This window comes from Anas acuta, chromosome 1 (assembly GCF_963932015.1).
Source record: "Anas acuta chromosome 1, bAnaAcu1.1, whole genome shotgun sequence".
Classification (NCBI taxonomy): Eukaryota; Metazoa; Chordata; class Aves; order Anseriformes; family Anatidae; genus Anas; species Anas acuta.
In genome coordinates this window covers 22,661,294-22,679,272 of record NC_088979.1, presented here as the reverse complement: position 1 = coordinate 22,679,272, position 17,979 = coordinate 22,661,294, and the positions used below count along the sequence as shown (strand labels likewise).

The window sequence follows — 17,979 nt, the reverse complement described above, 5'->3', positions numbered from 1 at the left end:
CACCTTGTGAGGCTGAACAGCTCAGCTTGCTGTATTTTCATTTGTATTGCCGGCCTTCTAAACAAGAACCTATTGTGGCCTGTACAGATCCTGTATATTCCTTCTGTGTATAAGTATATTTAAAGAAGGCAGTGGAACAAAAAAACTGCAGTTTGTTTCACATCACCTAATATGACACAAAGGTGAGTGTGTCATTATTGACAGGTAGCACGCTGGGGCCTAACTTTGTGTGGAGGTAATGCTGTCACCACGCTCCGTCCTACGTGGTAACTCCTCATAGAGCAGCACCTGAGGCCTCAGCTAAGGGATTTGCTCGTTTTAGACGCCCACTGGTTGTAACAGCATCCCACAAACATTTTAGAAATGCTGCCCCATTTAAAGAAGGAAGAGCGAGCACCAAGGTTTGTCCGAGGGTCGTCGAGCTGTAAGGCTGTGTGAAAATCCGTCTCTTGCGGTCTCCTCTGCAGCTTAATTCCTTGAGAAGAGCTGTGCCAGGTGACCGCTTGGCTGAATTGTCACAGGGTTTCACAGTGATTCATCTACTGATACAACTAAAATGGTTCGATCCACCTGACACAGATGCAAAAGAGTTGAGAACTGAGCCATCCTCCCACCCCAAAAACGTGGCTGCAGCGAGCTAGGACCAGCATAATTAGCATCTTTTAAATCACATTTGTGTCTAAAGAAAGAGGAAGCGGAGGATGCTAAGTTATTGACCTTAGACCTGGCTGCCCTGGTAACTGGTACAATTATGACTTTAAGATGTGGGTTTGTGGCTTTTTTTGTTTTATTTTTAGAAATTCTCAATATTATGTACAGCTTTCCATTTGTGTGGGCCTAACATTAACAGACTACCCTTCTCTTAAGTTTCTCTCTCGCTAAGAATTAAGCAAGCAGTGCAGGGCTAGATGAAAAAGGGGAGGTTGTCTTGTGCATTATCCTTCTTGGATGTGAGGGGTTGGCTTTGTTTGGGATCTGAAGTAGGTCTTGTGCTAGGATTCCCCTTTCACTGTGGCTCATTGTATTGAATGCCATTAGCCATGGTCCTACGGGGGTTAAAGTAGTGACTTTATCAATTAGTTTGTTTTGTTAGATGAGGATATTAGTTTATTTTGTTAGATGAGGATATTAGTTTATTTTGTTAGATGATTAGATTAGTTTATTTTGTTTGGTGATGATGTAGGTTAATGGCTAAGTTTTGATGTTGGCCACAAACATGTAAATAGTTAATTTTGACAGCGTGCTGCATTATTGTGTTCTCTTAAAGCTAGTTCATTTTGGTAGCATGCTTTGCTACTGTGTTCTCTTGAAGCCTTTGATCACGTTTTGGAAGGGGTTGCAGCCTGAGACACTGGGGTTTGGGATATTTCCACATGTAGGTAGCCTGCAAAGCGCTGAGGAGGGTACGGACCACCTCTTGATGCTGCCTGCTGCTTGTATCGCCAGCTGCAGTGCGAGGCGCGAGGTAAGGAGAGCTCGTAGCGTGTGTTTTGTTCTGTCACTTCACAAACACGCTGGTTATGAGCAGTGTTAGTGCTTCAGGATTCACCGTGACACGCAAACAGCAGGGCGAGCTGCGGCAGCGAAGGAAACACCAGCCGGGCTCGCTCCCTTGTGCCTCCAACCCCCGAGCGGGACAAACGCTGCCTGGCGGCACCGCGAGGCGCTGCGGGGCGCGGCCGAGCCCCCCGGAGCCCCCCGCGCAGGGCGCTGCGGGCGGGCGCTGCCCCGGGGTCCCGCCGCGGGCCGGCAGCGCCTCAGCGCCCGCCAGGCTCCCGCGCCCCGCCGGCCGCCGGCTCCCTCCGCTGACTTTTATATTTGCGCGCCCTTTCGCTCCCGGGTGACGTGTCCCGCGCCGCGCCCAATCGGCTCGGCCCTCTGGTCAGGACAATGGAAGGGCCGCGGCCAATGGGCGAGGCGGCTGGCTTGGCGGCAGCCAATGGGCGCGGGGCTGTGTTGAGAGTAATGTTACCAGCGCCGAGAGTGTGAGGAGGCTGCGTATCGATCCCGCTCCCACAGCCATTGCGGTGCATTGGGCTTCGCAGCGACCCAGGCAGCGCTGGGGCTGGGGCCGGGGCGAGCGGCCGGGCGGGCGTCTCTGGGGCCGGGGGCCGAGCGAGGGCTGCGTGCGGGCACCCACACGGGTGAGTACGAGCCCATGGGGGGGGCGGCGGGGCCGGCCGGGCGCGCTCGCAGCGGGCCGGGCTCTGCCTGCCGCCGCCACCAGCACACCGACACCGCTGCCCGGGCACAAAGGCTGCGCCCCCCTCCCCCTTTCCATGCCTCCAGCCTCCGGCTCGCTGCCTCGCAGCCCGGCTCTCGGTGGGGAGAGGCCGGCGGCGGGCGAGGGGCTGGCAGTGCCCGGCCGCCGCCGCGGCGGTGGGGGCGAGGCGGGGCGGCGAGGCGCCGTGCCCCGCTCGGGAGAGGCTCCCCCAGCCGCGGCGGGGCCGGCGCTGCGGTGGGGCGGGCGGGAGGGTGAGGAAGGGGCCGGGAGGGAGGCGGCGGAGGAGCCGAGCCGGCGGCCGGGGCCGTGGAGCCGCTGGCCCCGCAGCCGCCTGGCTGTAACATGGCTGACGGCAGCCGCCAGCGAGAAAACAAGGCGAGCGGCGGCGGCTGAGCAGAGAGGAGCTCGGGCGGGCGGGGGCGCAGTTCGGGGGAACTTTTTTTTTTTTTTTTTTTTTTTTTCTTCTCTCTCTTCTCCTCTTCTTCCCTTCCTTCCCTTCTAGGAGGAGAGGAGGTCGCGAGGGGAGAAAAAAAATAAAATAAAATAAAAATAGGGCGTGTGTGGGGGGGTTAAAAAGTCTGCGGAGCCGGGAGCTTGGGGGGGCTCTGCCCGCTCCGCCGGGGCTCGGGCACGGCGCTGGAAGCGCGCCGGCCCCTGCTCCCCCGGCCCCTGCTCCCCCCTCGGCGCCCACCCGCTCCCCACCTCCCCCCTCAGCCTCCCTCCCTCCTTCTCTCTTCCCTCCCTCCTCTCCCTCCCCCGGCTGCAATGGCTGAGCCCGTGCGCCAGGGTAGCGGGCGCCCTCACACACACAAAGGGAAGGGAAGGGAGGAAGGAGCCATGTTCTGTAGCCGCCAGCGCAGCGGCCATTCCGCGCCTCGCCCGCCTCCTCTTCCTCCTCCTCCTCCTCCTCCTTTTTCTCCACAGGGGGGGGGTCCCGCGGCCTCCCCGCCGGCTGCGCTGGAGCCGAGGGGGCGCTGGGGGTGCCCGGGCTGCTGCTGGGCGCACAAAATGGAAGCAGCCCGGGTCACCTCCTCCTCCTTCCTCCTCTTCATCCTCCTCCTCCTCTTCCTCCAGCAGCCTGCGCCATGCCCGGGCAGCCCGGCCTCATGGCGGGGGGGGGGGGGGGCGCTTTGTCTCCTCACAGGGTTTTTATTTTTTTTGGGGGGGGGGGGAGCGGAGGGGGCAGCAGCCCTGAAGAAATTCCGCGAATAAACTTTGAGGGCGCTCCCGTCACGAATAGCGGCGTTTTTATCCTTTCTGGGCATTTTTATTTTTATTTTTTGCCGCCCCCCCCCCCCAAGCAGAGCCCTGAGGGGGGACCCGTGACGCCCCCCCCCCCCCCTCCCCTCCTCCCTCACCACCACCCAAAATGGCGGGAAGGCGGCTTTTAAACCGCCTCACAGGGCCTCGGCTCCTCACGGGGCGCCCCCGGCCACCCCAAACTCCTCCCTGGGGGGTTTTCGGCAACATTTCTGCCCCCCCACACACACTTCTCTTTCCCCCCCCAGCTCTGGGAGCCATCCCCGTGGCGGGGCAGGAGCAGCTCCCGGCGGCTCTTCAGCCCCCTTCTTGTTTACTTGACAGAAACTTCAAACCGGACGTGTTTAGTCACGGAGCAGAAATCTGTTTCTGTCTATCCGCCAAACCGATAGGAAACGCTGCCGCTGTGGCAATACGGGCAGGCGGCAGGGTGTTTTTTTCTCTCTCTCTTTTTTTTTTTTCTCTTTTCCAATCCCTGCTGAAGGGCAGAGTTCGGCAGGGCGCGAGCGGCTTTTTCCAGGGAGCTGTGAAGAAAATGCTCCGCGTGTCTGGCCGGGGTGTGAAAGCTCCAGGAGGGTGTTTTTTAATTCCTTCTCCGGCCCTGAGAGAAGCAGCTAGTTCTCTGGCGGAGCACAGCCTTACTAGGCATATGTAAATGTCATACTTCTCACGTCCCCGGCTTGGTTATAACATGTTTGACTGAGCGCAGTGGCCCATTCCTGTATTTCTAGGTATAAAGAGTAGGGTTTTGTTGTTTGTTTTTTTTTTTTTTTTTTGTAGCGTACTTAAAGGAGAACGATAATATATGGCATATAAAAATAATGCATATTTTTTGCAAATAAGCCCCAAAGGTCTACAGGGCACGGTGGTAGAAAGACGGGCTATTTGAAGAAAGAATTTAGTAACCACGAAGGCCAGCTGAGACAGGATATTCAGGTACTTTTCCCCCCATTTCTTTCAATACAAGGTATTTCTTTCAAGCCTGTGATTGATACACTAGGAATAAGAGTGTCGCCTCCCTTGCGTTGATGCCAGTGCTTGCCTACAGATTGCTCAGAAGCAACATTTTTGTTTGTAGGAGACCAGAAGTACAAGTTTCCAAGGCCCTTTGAGACTTCAGGTTAGTTATATGTGCCAGGTTACCTCAGACAGTAATGGTAGGGATCTCCAGTAAATACTCCAGAAGAGAAACTTTCTTCAGAGTGTGACTTTGGAATCCTGCTCTGACAGGTCGCATTCAGCATAGTTGTTCTTCGTGGCCTTGGCTTGTGGAAAGTAAAAGTTGTAAAAGTGTCTTTTCTTGCTTTGCTACAGAAAATCATCAAAAATGGGCAAAGGCGATCCTAAGAAGCCGAGAGGTAAAATGTCTTCATACGCCTTCTTTGTGCAAACCTGCCGGGAGGAGCACAAGAAGAAACATCCAGATGCTTCAGTGAACTTTTCAGAGTTCTCAAAAAAATGCTCAGAACGATGGAAGGTAAGAATAACTGCTTAAAAACCAAGCAAACAAACAAAAACAACAACAAAAAAAACCACACAAAACCTTAACTGCCTTCTGTGAAATGTTCGAGATTGTCAATTATTTCTTTAAAAGTTCAGGTTTTTGATACGTAGGAAGTATAGTTGTAAGGTGAATGATAACTGCCCATCATTCTTGCCTTACCTTTAGCTCCCTCAACTGATTTTAGAATGGACCCAGATGTGCTTTTCAATCTTAGAATGTCATTTTAATTGCCTTGCAGACTATGTCTTCTAAGGAGAAAGGGAAGTTTGAAGATATGGCAAAGGCTGACAAGCTTCGTTATGAAAAAGAAATGAAAAACTATGTACCACCTAAGGGGGAAACAAAAAAGAAGTTCAAGGATCCAAATGCACCGAAGAGGCCTCCGTAAGTAGATTTCTAGTTAGGTTATATCACTCAGGACCATCATGCTAAACTTTACCTATAAAGGCATCATTTTGTCCATGTTTGGGACCTCTAGAAATACAAGGTTATACTGCTGGTCAGGAAATTCAAGTAAAGATAGGTTGGAATTTCAATTGGGACTACTAGAGTTTTGTCTTCAGGTTGGCGCGCTTTAGTAAAGTCGGAATAATGTCAGCTTTTAAAAGCAGGTGCAAAGATCTACAACCCACAGTTGTGACTGATGTTTCCAAATTTTGTGAAGAGGGCTGTTCTCAACAGAATGGTGATAAAATGTTGCAGGCCCTCTTCTTACCACCTGTTGGCTTGAGCAGGAATTTTAGTTGGCAGCCCTTTTGAAGTTAGAGGCTTCTGCCCAAAACAGGCTAGAGGGATGGTCTTGCACAAAAACAGCTTGGAAGATTTCAGCCATTGACTACTGACTTGGATTCACACAACATACATTTTGTGTGTGTGGCTTAAGTGAAGCTAATGCTGAATGAAACAGGGAAGTTCCTGAACAAAAGACTTTGTATTTGGGCTGATGCTGTCATTTGGAAATCCTCATTTTCACCAGAAATTATTGCTGTTTCCCTGCCTTCAACACTTCTGACGTAATACTTGCTCTCCTGTTGCCATTCAGTCATTCTCTTAAAGAGTTTTCTCTGCATATGGTGTATAAAATTAGCCCCTCTGGGGGTCCTGCCAAAAATGGGACCAGATGTGCGGCATTACTCGGAGACGAGGATGTGTTAAGTTTTCGTGGTAGTTGTTTTATTCTATTATCTTCCATTGTAATTAATCTTTGCTTCACTTTTAGGTGATGTTCCAAAGCGCTCTTAAGAAACAGTAACAAAGGTCACAAAACTTTCTGTTACAATAGGTTAAAGTCTAAAATTAAAATACTCTTTTTTTTTTTTTTCTTTTCATTTTTTCTTTTGTCTGTAGTTCGGCTTTTTTCTTGTTTTGCTCTGAGTTTCGTCCAAAAATCAAAGGAGAACATCCTGGTCTGTCCATTGGGGACGTCGCAAAGAAACTGGGAGAGATGTGGAACAACACCGCTGCAGATGATAAACAGCCTTACGAAAAAAAGGCTGCCAAACTGAAGGAGAAGTATGAGAAGGTAACGCTGGCATTTATGGAGGTGGTGTGGGGAGAGCAAACCTCAATTTTTAGATACTTTCCCATTCTCACGTGCTCTTAATATTGCAGATTATGCTGCAGATTTTCATACACAGATGACAAATGTCATCTTTGCAGGATGGTGTCACTCACAGGGGCATCTGGTTCGTTCTCGTAGCGCTGAATTGCAGCCCTCTGTGTTGCGTGTCCTTCATTCATCTGCAATTCAGGCCCATCCGTGGTGCCGTCATGTCTGTATTGTTACTAAAACAATAGGTCACAGCAGTGTCTGCCTTCATTTGGTAGAATTAAGTAACATCAGTAAAGATGGTTCTCTTCTTTTGGAGGTGTTAGGCATTGGTAAATATCCCCAAATATTAGAAGAAGTAAAATAACGTAGAAGCTGGTTTCAGTTTATTCTTGGGTTAATACCAGGGCACTTCCAAGAAGCGAGTTTCAGGACGCATTTGTTCCTGTACCTACTTTGTGTCTAGCTCCTTTCTAGTAATTAACATGGTTAATAATACATACGAAGCAATATATCATAGAGTTCCTTGAATTATTAAAGCTCAGCCCCGCCATCATAACGGCAGCTGTAGTCGCGCGTTGTGCACAGAGCAGTGCGAGGTATGTTTTTATTTCCAGAGGCAGATTCCCATCCCAGGATGAGGAAACCACAGCGGGAGGGGTTGCGTGTCAGCTTGTACTCTGATTCTGCTTCAGAGTGGTCAGCATCCACCTATAGCTAACGTATGCCACAGATATCAAGCCATTTACGTGCCGTGACCTTTCCCTGGCCGTTTCTCCCGCTGGCAAACAAAACCACCTCAAAATTGTAGCATTACAGTGAGCAAGGTGGCCCCTTTTAGACCTATTTATGTGCTGGAGAGGAATTGGAGGTCTAGGTTTCCTGTATCATCCTACTGATGCAGCTAAAAGCTTTCCAGTACGGTTGATCCAAAAAGCTGCAACAACACACCAGAAACTTTTTACATGGTTAAATCACTAATCTTTATCCCGAGCTACCTTCATCTTCATTCCTTATGCTTCAAGATGGGGTTTTTTGGAGCAGTAATTTGTGTATTTCACTGCTTGGCCTTTGACGTAGTGGATATTGTGTCTTCTGAAAATCTAGTGCTAAGCTTTAAGGGAGTGTGAGGAAACTGTGGGGTGAGAGGGGCGTAATGTTTACAGGGTGGAGGATCTTTGAAGATTTGGACCATTCACGTAAAGGTGTTCACGTTTCTCTGTAGCTGATAAGTTTGAGAGTCCTGGAGATCGATTCTGTTAGTATTGTTTTTATGGTTTTGGCATAAAGCTGGGAAGTCTCACCGTTTTTCTGGCTTGGTCTCCCAAGTGCAGTTTTGACTTCCTCTAACAGGAACTGAATTTTGTGCGTTATAAACCACTAGAATAAATTTATTGCATGCAGAAGGTGGCACTGTCTACCCTTTAATCAAAGTTCTTATACCTTTTATTTTGGAAACTTCAGCTGGGCAGAATTCGGTATAACTGCTCTTTGCTGAGACGTAACATCACAAATCCTGTCCAGTGTCATCCTAATGTGTTTCGGATGGCTAATTATGATTTTGTCTCACAGAAAAGTATTTTTGTGTGCGCTTCTTCAGCCATCCTACAAGGTAGGGCTGGGAAGGGACCTTAAGAGGTCTCCCTTCGCTTCGTTTCCTTATGGGGAAGCGGGTTCAGTTGTGCCTCTCTTTCAACCCCTTCCTAAAAGCCAGCCAGTGGAGATTCCTCAGCAGCCTTAAGCAGCGTGTTCCAGCACCTGAGTATCCTTCTGGGTTAGAGGGATCCCGATCCCTTGTTCTCCTGGTGCTGGGCCTCAGTTCACGTTGTTGGAACTGGAGCTACGACCCAAGTGTCGTTTGGAAGTTGCTCGGAGCTCTTGACTGGTTAAACTTTAAGAGAGATTCTTCCTGCTTTTCTCCTCCAAGGATATCGCTGCATACCGGGCCAAAGGGAAGGTTGATGCAGGCAAAAAAGTAGTTGCCAAGGCTGAGAAGAGCAAGAAGAAGAAGGAGGAGGAGGAAGACGAGGATGAAGATGAGGAGGATGAAGATGATGAAGAAGAGGAAGAAGAGGAGGACGAAGATGATGATGATGATGAATAAGTCTCTTTTAGAGCAATTTCTTTCTTGTCTATAAAGCATTTAACCCCCCTGTACACAACTCACTCCTTTTAAAGAAAAAAAAATTGAAATGTAAGGCTGTGTAAGATTTGTTTTTAAACTGTACAGTGTCTCTTTTTTTGTATAGTTAACACACTACCGAATGTGTCTTTAGATAGCCCTGTCCTTAGTGGTATTTCAATGGCCACTAACCTTGCCTGGTACAGTGTGGGGGTTGTAAATTGGCATGGGAGTTTTAAAGCAGGTTCTTGTTGGTGCACAGCACAAATTAGTTATATATGGGGATGTAGTTCATTTCTCATCTTCAGTTGTCTCTGATGCATCATAAAAAAAAAATAATTGTTGTTCTGTTAACTGAATACCACTCTGTAATTGCAAAAAGGAAAAAAAAAAAAAGTTGCAGCTGTTTTGTTGACATTCTGAATGCTTCTAAGTAAATACAATTTTTTTTATTAGTATTGTTGTCCTTTTAATAGGTGCCCTTGAAAATCATACTTTTTCTTTTCTTTTTTTTTTTCTTTTTTTTTTTTCTTTTTTTTTTTTTTTTTGAGGGGAACTCATCTTTTGCTTTATTGAATGCCCGTTTGGGATCACGTGAATATTACAGTTTTCATCTTTCATATATCCAGCTGATAAACAAAGCTTTGATCTACATACCCTGCATAATCATGATAGGGTAAGAAAAGAAATATATAGGCATATGAGGAAAGGATATTCTTCCGTAACTGGAAACAAAACAAACAAACAAAAAAAAAATTTCAATCTCATCAAACCTGATACTTGTTCAGAATTTTGTGAAATGTAATATTCTATTGAGTTGCATGAGTTTACCAGTCTTGGAGAGTTGAGAAGTATAGAGTTCAATTTTACAGAAATTAAATACTTTGGGGAGGGGGGGAGGGGGGAGGGAGGGAGGGAGGGGGTGTTAAATTCTGTCCTAGAAGGACCCATAGGAAGAGTGTATGTCCATCCGGTGGGGAGAAATTTACAGGCGTGACTCCGTTACCATGTAATGGAGGTTGTGTTTGTAAATCTCTGAACACTAGCGAGAGATGAACATACCTAAAAAGTGTAAAGTTAAAAGCATGAAATTACCATATTTTTTGGTGACAGGTCTGGCGATGGCCACGGGCTTTATACCATGAAACTCTCCTGGTAGCAAATGGCCCACGAGAAATGATTTTTTCTTTCTAAGATTTCTATAAATGGTACCATTATTATTTGTTAAATCTATGTAAATTCATATTTGTATTCTTGAAATTCTAGTTTTAGCCCTTTAAACAAAGTTGTATATTGTCTCAAATTGAAAATGAGATAAGATGTATTTTTCCTGTTAGGTTTTATACCGCACTCTTGATGTTTGCCCATTTTTAAGTTAAATATAGCTGTATGGAAAAGTACATTTTATTAAATTTTGCATTAAAAAGTGAAATGTTTATGGTATACCAACAATGTCTAATTTGGTCAAATACAGTTCTCTTCCAAAACCAAAGCTAAGGGTTTTTTTGCATATTTAGTAAAACTTCAAGTGCTGGCAACTGTAACTATTTTCACATATACCTGCTTACCAGTTTGGGGGACAATTTGGCAATTTTGTGGTTACAAAATTATGGTTCTCTTAAGTGCCAGTGTTTAAAAGGAGAAAAAAAAAAAAAAAAAAAAGCATTCTTGTAATTTTACACGCTTTTGTGATGGAGTATTGTTTTGTTATACAATTTTGACTTTCAGATTCTTATTTCAATTTGCATTTATGTATAACTTCAGGAGAAATATTGAACATCTGAATCCTGGATGATACTAATAAACTAATAATTGCAGAGGTTTTAAATACTTAGTTAAATGGCTCACTTAATATCCTAAAGGGTTTTCTTTCCTTTTTTTTTTTTTTTGTGTTGGTGCTTTCAGATATGTTTACGTCCCTGCTTTCTGTTTCAGACAGAAGGAAGATGCCCTTCAGAAGCTGGTGACACAGGCAACCTAGGACAGATGAGCTGTTTTAAACCGGGTGTTACCCGTTCAAGCGGTCCTAACTGATGACAGAAATTTTTGGTGATGAGCGTTTTTGTTGTTTCTTTGTGTCATCAGAGAAAAGCAGATGGAATTCTGGTTCTTGGAGCAAGCCTGCTTAATGAGATCCCTGTGATTTTGTGCCTGTTGTTTGCAGCGCTCGGTGTTGGCAAAAGTAAGGTAGAGGATTCAGCTGACCTTGTGCTTACCCAGCAGCCAGGCGCCGTGCTTGCCTTCAGCTCAGGGGTTAGCAGGTGGATAAGTTGAGCTTGCACTTGTTTATCAGATGAGTTAGTGGTTGTTCTCCTGGAACACCTGAAGTGATGAAACCACTGCTTTTGGGGAAAAAATACGTAGCTAGGTAGATGGATTCTCTGAAAATAAAAGTTTCTGAGAGCTGCTGCTGGAGAGGACCCCCCTGCTCACTGCCTCTGGTCCCCCAGGAGCTAGGTCATCCTGACAGGAGGCGCAGCCTGGTTCTCAGCAGGAGTAGGACAAACGTGACTGCTACGAGGTTACCTGAGCTGAGGTGGGTTAATGCTGACAAATGTCAAAACAAAAAGCATTTTCGTAGAGTTTTAACCCCCACAGAAATGCTTGTAGAGGAAAAAGAGCTCCCATTGTAACCCAAAAAAACGGGATTGGTTTGGTGAGAATGTGAATAGTAATAAGAAGTAATTATAACTTGAATGTCATTTAAATTCATACCGATTTCACAGCTGTTCATCTCAGTTAGCCTAGAGTCCTGGAAGGAGAAGCAGTTACTGCCACTGGCTCTGTAGGTATTTTAATGTTAAACTGGTTTAACTAGAGGTAGAGAAAGCGTTCATCGCTTCTGCAGTCCTCTCAGCAATCGCGGCTTTTGCTGTCTAGCAAAATCTTATTTAACAAAATGCTTCCAGGTAGGCAGGCCACCAGAAGTCTGAAGTAACAGGAACCCAGGGGCTGAAAAGCTTTCTGCAGCTTGGTTGGGATAATGCTGGCGCTGCTGACGCCGGGCCCCTGTAAAGCTGCTTTCAGGAGCATAACAAGGCTGTCGTGGTGGAGGAAAGGCCGAGTAAGAGCTGCTGTAGGGTTGCTGGAAAGTGAGAAGAAGGGGTTGAGTAACTTCCCCAGCAGAGAAGCTGGTCAGACTGCAGCAGCAGCGTCCGGTTGTTTATGTGGGTGATGAGCAGAGCTCGAAAAAATTAATTTTCACTAGCCTAAGGGTTAAAAGAGCTCGTTAGAATAAACGTGCCTGTTTTGGCTTCCTGGCTATGCCTAGCAGAGGATGAAAGGAATGAAGCTGACGAGCTGTGTTGGGTCACAATACGTTATTCAATACTGAATCCATAACAGACACAAGGTAATTAACAGACAGGGGTAATTAATTAGCACCATTTCCAGGGTCTGCCTGTAGTAGCTGACCACCTTGAGGCTTCTAGGACACAGCTGTACCCATGGGTTATTGATAACGGTGAGGTTCCAAGTGTGTTCAAACAACGCTCCTTCCTCATGCTCTCTAGCTTACCCTCACACCATACCTAATTCAGGGCTACAAACCACATCTTTTTGGGGCTGTTTCAAGAGAAAATGGCCATGTGTGGCATTTTGCTCAGGCAGGCATCATTTCAGCCCCCAAAATACGGTAAGGGGTGTTGTACAAGTGAGTTAGTCCAACGCAATGCTGCAAACTAGTGTTAATTAATAAAGTTTTTTTTCCTGGATTTTGGTACTGGATTGCACCTTACATCTGAAAAAAAAACCACTTGGTGAGTTTTATTCATAAATAAACTTTATATAAAATTAACGCCATCTCTTATTCCAAAATCACGGATTTGTAGACAAGCTTTCACACTTTCACTGAGTAAAAAAACACAAGAAGTAAATCTCCAAGAGTTTTGTATGCTTCTGCAGGAATTGTCTTCTATTTTGTATACATCGTGCTCCCCAACTTTCCTTTGACAGTACCTCAAGCAGAAAAACAAAGATGGATTTTTTTTTTTTTTTCTCCCACTGGATTTGCTATTAAGAATGAAGGTCAGATTGCTCTTAGGGCTGCTTTGTGCTATTGAAAACTACAGCGCGGGTTCTGTTCCGAGAGTGCCTAATTTTGAAATCCATCTTGCTGGAGTGATTGCTGCTAGAGGTGACCTGCAAGAGAGACGAGACTTCCCTTTTGCTACTTCACAGCGGAATGAAAGACTTCGGCTATAAATGAGCTTCATCTACCTGTTTTCTGCACCAGAAGCTCCAGCCCTTCAGGAGAAGTGCTCTGGATCAAGCTGCACGATGAGACACAGAAAGGGAAGTGTGGATTTTTAGTTGCACCTTTTAAAATTTCACTTATATCGTTAAAACGCGTCTAACTTAAATGGCAAACGCTTGACACAAAGGAAGCTCATCCTAATGATTCCAGCAGCCCTTCATCTATTAAAGTGGCAGAAGCTCAAATAACACGTTTCTGACCTCCCAAAAGTTCTTCAAGAAAAACAGGAAAGACCAAACTTGACGGCTTGAATGTCTGGAAAAGACCCAGCTGCCTGCACGCCTTCAAGCAGCGAGAGGTCATGCTTCAACTGCTCCTCGAAGCCGCCTTCCAGAAAGTCACGCTCACCGAGGAGACACTGAGGGCTCGTGCTGCGATGGCTGGGGAGCAAGTTTGCTAGGGGTAGTAAAAATAACAACTAAGAAACGTGCAGGAGCACATTGCACACACACATAACCCCTGCGTTGCTCTTGAAAGTGAAGTGCATGAAGGAAATGGGACCGATGCCCACCTGCACTCCTGGAGAATGAGAAGCAAGAGCATCACCCTGCTCACTCTGGGTGAGAGAGCAGCAAAACCTTGCTTTTTTTCCACCTTTTCCCCACAGGAGCCAGCCACGTTTTCTGCAGCGTGGAACCGAGGGTGAGGGCTCAGGCTGGAGAGAAGTTCCTATGTGGGCTTGAACCAGACACGCAGAGGGAGCCAGGTGGCAGGCTGGAGATAAGGATCGCTGGCACCAACGCTGTGAAGAATGAGTAAAAAGCTAAATCACGGTTGTCTAAAAAAAAATATATATATATATATCTAAAATTTACATGGTGATGATTCCCAGAAGAGATAACTTGTAAAATGTGGGTTAGCAAATGATTGAAGAACGGTGACTCACGTTTTATTATCAGACCTGACTAGCAGTGTTTGCACCCGTTTCAGCTTTGTTGACGCGTGTTTCTAGCGGTACCTTCACTTAAGGATGATGCCACGTACAGGTGTTGTGTTTGTAAAGCTGGTACTGGAAAATGGAGGTGAGGATCTGGGGGACAGAAGGGTTGGGTTCAGCTCTGTAGGATGCTGATGGCTGGTGGCTGCCTGCCCCTCAGGGTGTGAGCGTGGTCATGCAGTCCCCTGACTCCAGGTGGGCAAGAGCAAGTCCAGTTGCTCTCACCTCTGGGCTGACCAGTTTTGGGTCACAGAATCCCAAAATGACAGAGTTTGGAAGGACCTCTGAAGGTCACGGGGTCCAACTCCTGCTCAGGCTGGGCACCACTGAGCAGAGCCTGGCTCCGGCCTCTCTGCACCCTCCCTTCAGGGATTTAGGGACATGGAGGAGATCCCCCTGAGCCTCCTCTTCTCCAGGCTGAGCAGCCCCAGCTCTCAGCCTCTCTTCACAGGAGATGCTTCAGTGCCTTCATCAACTTCATGGCCTTGCATTGGACTCCCTCCAGTCTCTCTTGTACTGGGGAGGCCCAGGACTGAGCCCAGAACTCCAGATGTGGCCTCACCAGTGCTGAGGGTCCTCCTTCTTGCTCTTCCTGAAGATAGGAGTGATACTTCCTCCAGTCTTCAGGCACTTCTCCCTGCTGCTGTGATTGACCACAGGTTGTAGAGTGGCCTCACAATCACGCCTGCCAGCTCCCTCAGTGCTCGTGGGTGCATCCATCCCACCAGGACCCGTGGACTTGCAAATGTCCCGTTCCCTGACCTGATCTTCTTCCACCAAAGTGCATTCTTGTCCTTGCTCCAGTCATTCAGCCTGGCCTCTGGGACCAGGAATTCCTGAAGGCCAGTCTTGCTGGCAAAGACAAAGGCAAGGAAGGCATTCAGCACCTTGTCCCGGGTAGCCAGGTCTCCATTTTACTTCAGCAAAGGGCCGACATCGTCCCTGGCCTTCCTGGTGTCACTGATGTACTTGTAGAAGCCTTCCTTGTTGTCCTTGATGTCCTTGGCCAGATTCAGTTCCATCTGGGCTTTCCTAACTCTACCCCTAGATGCTCTGACAGTCTCTGTAGTCTCTGTAGTCCTTTTTGTGTCTGAGTTTGGCCAAGAGCTCCATGCTCCTCCATGCAGGCCTCGTGGCGTTGTTGCCTGACCTCCCCTCTATGGGGACAGATGGCTCCTGAAGAGGCCCAGTTCTGCTCTCCCAGCGTTCAGGGCTGTGAGTTTTAGCGCTGCTCCCTGCCCTCAGGACCCCAAACTCCCCCATTTTGTGGTGACAGCAGCCAGGGCCACCTTCAACCTCCACATCCCCACCGGGTCTTCACTGCTGGTGAGCATAAGGTTGGGCAGATCCCCTCTCTTCATTGACTCTTGTATTATTTGGAGAAGGAAACTATCACCACCGTGCTCCAGGAACCTCCTGAATTGCTTGTGTCCTGCTTCACAGAACCCATGAAATGGGTCAAAACCCCTCATTTTGGTGCTCCTTCACACCGAGCTGGAGTACAGCATCCCACAGCACTGTGTGGCGAGGCTGACGGCCTGGAGGTCCCTGCTCAGCCGCTCTCACCACTTTCCCCAAGTCTCTTGCTTCTCCTCACGTGCTACTTTTTTTTTTTTTTTCTTTTTTCCATCTGAATCATTTAACACGGCTCTGGGAGCACAATAGAGCTGTGATTTGCTTCGGAGCCGCCAGCCTGCAGGAAACAGAAGGTCTCTGAATAAAAGGGAGGCTCTGGTTACAACTTCCCTCTTATTTACTGTTCCCAGCAGCAGAGAAGTTCAGGCTGCAGTGAATGAAACAGAGAATTAACCACGCGTAGCTCCGAAATATAAACACATCAAGGCTGCAGGTCCCAGGGCACCTCTCACGTCTGTGGCTCTCACCCGCTGCTCATAAAAACCTCCCAGCACCCAGACGTCCTGGCTGTGGTGAGCACACGCGAAGGGCAGATGAAGCAGGACAGAGTTTTTTCAAAGGAAAACTTGCAAAATGTGAATTTTACATGGGTTTTTCTCTTTCTGTACAACTTGAGTTTGAGTTGATATCCCCAGTGCTCAATCATCACCCTGCGACTTTTGCAGAGGAAACTCCCCATTTTCCTTTTTCTGTGTTAACTTTAAAGCTATAAAAGTTTGGGACAACTCAGCCATTCCCTGGAAGGCTACTTTAAAATTGTTTTAGAAAGAAATCACCGTGCCACAGTGTTCCCAAAGCACGGGCAGCTTTGCTCCTAAAGCAGGCTGCCTGCATTTAACCCCCTCTTTTATTTTTGGTTTTGGAAACCAAGTGGTGACCGTTTGTGTCCTTTATTTTAAAAATAATATATTTATATATAATTGCACACCCGTGTTTGCTCTATGGCTGTAGATCTGGCATATTCACACCAGTTTGTGCAGAGGTGTTGAGTGCCTCGAGTTAATTGGTGATGAGTTAACTCCGGCGAAGGCTGTAGAAAAGCCAGGATTCGGTCAGCCTGTTCATGTGAGGCAGAGTTTTTTATACATTTTTTTAAAATTATTATTATTTTTGAAGGACTTTGGTGAAGAAAAATGTAGAAAGTGTGAAAACAGGTATGCATAATGTTGTTCTAAAATGTGTTTTTTATAAGGAAAAGTTCTGTGGGCTTGACTAGCTGGTCCTGCCATATCCGTCCTGCTTTCTGGGCAGCTTACCCTGCACTTGGTGAGTGGCTGGTACAAAATGAGAAGCATAATTATAAAGCTGATAGCAAAGCTGATTATGATATTTATGCGAAAAACTCAAAATGCTAAAATACTCATTTAACAGCCTATCTATATAAAAGAAACACGAGCAATATATGTATATATATATATATAAAAGAAATCTGAAAAAAAGTGAATGAAAAGTTTATTTGGGCCACCTGCAACAATAAAACCGAAATGACCCGAGTTGGAAAATCCCGTGATAGGCCTGTAAGTGGACGTAAAGAAATACCATCAGGGCAAGAAGCCGGCCCGGCCGTGCTGGTGGCAGCCCCCGGGGACCACAGGGACACCGGGAGCTGGGGGCTGTGGCCGGCTCGCCCGGGCGGCTTCGTTTCGCTTTCTCTTTCTGCTCTGCTCGCTCAGGGCGGTGCTGGACGGGGCCGAGGTCGCCTTGGTGGATTATTTACAGTTTGCACGGAAATCGTAAAAATAAAAGAAGGTTTTGAATAATGAAGAGTTTTCAATAACACTTCTCAAGCCAGGCTCGCGCCGCATTGTTGGCTGGTGATTGATTCTAAATGCACTTTCCAGGTGTTTTGTTTGTAAGAGCACGCATTAAACTCAGCTCACATCCCTAAACACAGGAGCTCCTTCCTCCCACAGTGAGGAAGAAGAGTTGGAGGAGCGCTGCCCAGACCCCCTGGCTGCGGTACGACTTCTTCTCAAAATGTCCTTGGTTGCCTGCCTTGGACTGGTCTCATTCTGAACTCTGATGGCTTAGTTGGCAAAATCCACCCTCTGGGCCAGGGATCCACTCTGCCCAGTCTGTCTGGCACAGGACGTCACCTCGTTAAGATTTTTAATTTTTAATGTAATTACTTTTTAATTTATAAACACCCAACCACGAAGGTGTGCCAGGCTCCTGGAGCCTTTTCCCCTGCGCCTTTCTCTAGGCCCCTCTCCACTGACCCCTTTTCTAGGGGGTGATTTTTCTGGGGTGATTGGTACCGGGGAGCTCCCGAGCCAACCATCCTCAGGGGTGCAGGTAACAAAATTCGGGCAGAGTCTGGTTTCAATCATCCCACTCCCTGCAGCAGACGGGGGCTCGGGTAAGAGGAGCTGCCCCATGTGCCGTGAGACAAGAGAGCGACGTGGGCAGGGACAGCACACGGACAGCTGCGTGGGGATCTGCGTGATGGAAAGTGTGATGAAAATCCTGCTTTTATTTTTTAATTGAGCCTCCAGCTTTAACGAGTTGCTTCTCCAAGGGTTGATGTAAACAGCAGCAGGGTTCGTGTGTGCCAAGCTGCAAAGAGGCGACTGTGCCGTGAGATTGACGTGAGCTGTCCTCATCCCCTGGGCCTTGGACCCTGCATCCCTGCTGTCCCCCATCATCCCCATCGTCCTCATCATCCCCATTTTCCCCATTGATTCATCCTCATTGACCCCATCGCCCCCTTGT

General features: G+C 47.4%; 1 protein-coding gene across 2 annotated transcripts; it reads left to right on the top strand.

The window, feature by feature from the left end:
- The first annotated feature begins 1,966 nt into the window (after positions 1-1,966).
- On the top strand, positions 1,967-9,114 carry HMGB1 (high mobility group box 1). 2 transcript variants are annotated; one of them, XM_068672554.1, is made up of 6 exons: positions 1,967-2,144; positions 4,328-4,420; positions 4,799-4,961; positions 5,227-5,372; positions 6,336-6,510; positions 8,465-9,114. In XM_068672554.1, exons 3-6 carry the CDS (start codon positions 4,812-4,814, stop codon positions 8,639-8,641), a joined length of 648 nt encoding a protein of 215 aa, XP_068528655.1. In that variant the 5' UTR covers positions 1,967-2,144; positions 4,328-4,420; positions 4,799-4,811; the 3' UTR covers positions 8,642-9,114. The 2 variants fall into 2 exon arrangements, with proteins under 2 accessions (XP_068528655.1, XP_068528648.1); XM_068672547.1 differs by lacking the exon at positions 4,328-4,420 and having other exon boundaries at positions 1,968-2,144.
- Positions 9,115-17,979: the final 8,865 nt, after the last annotated feature.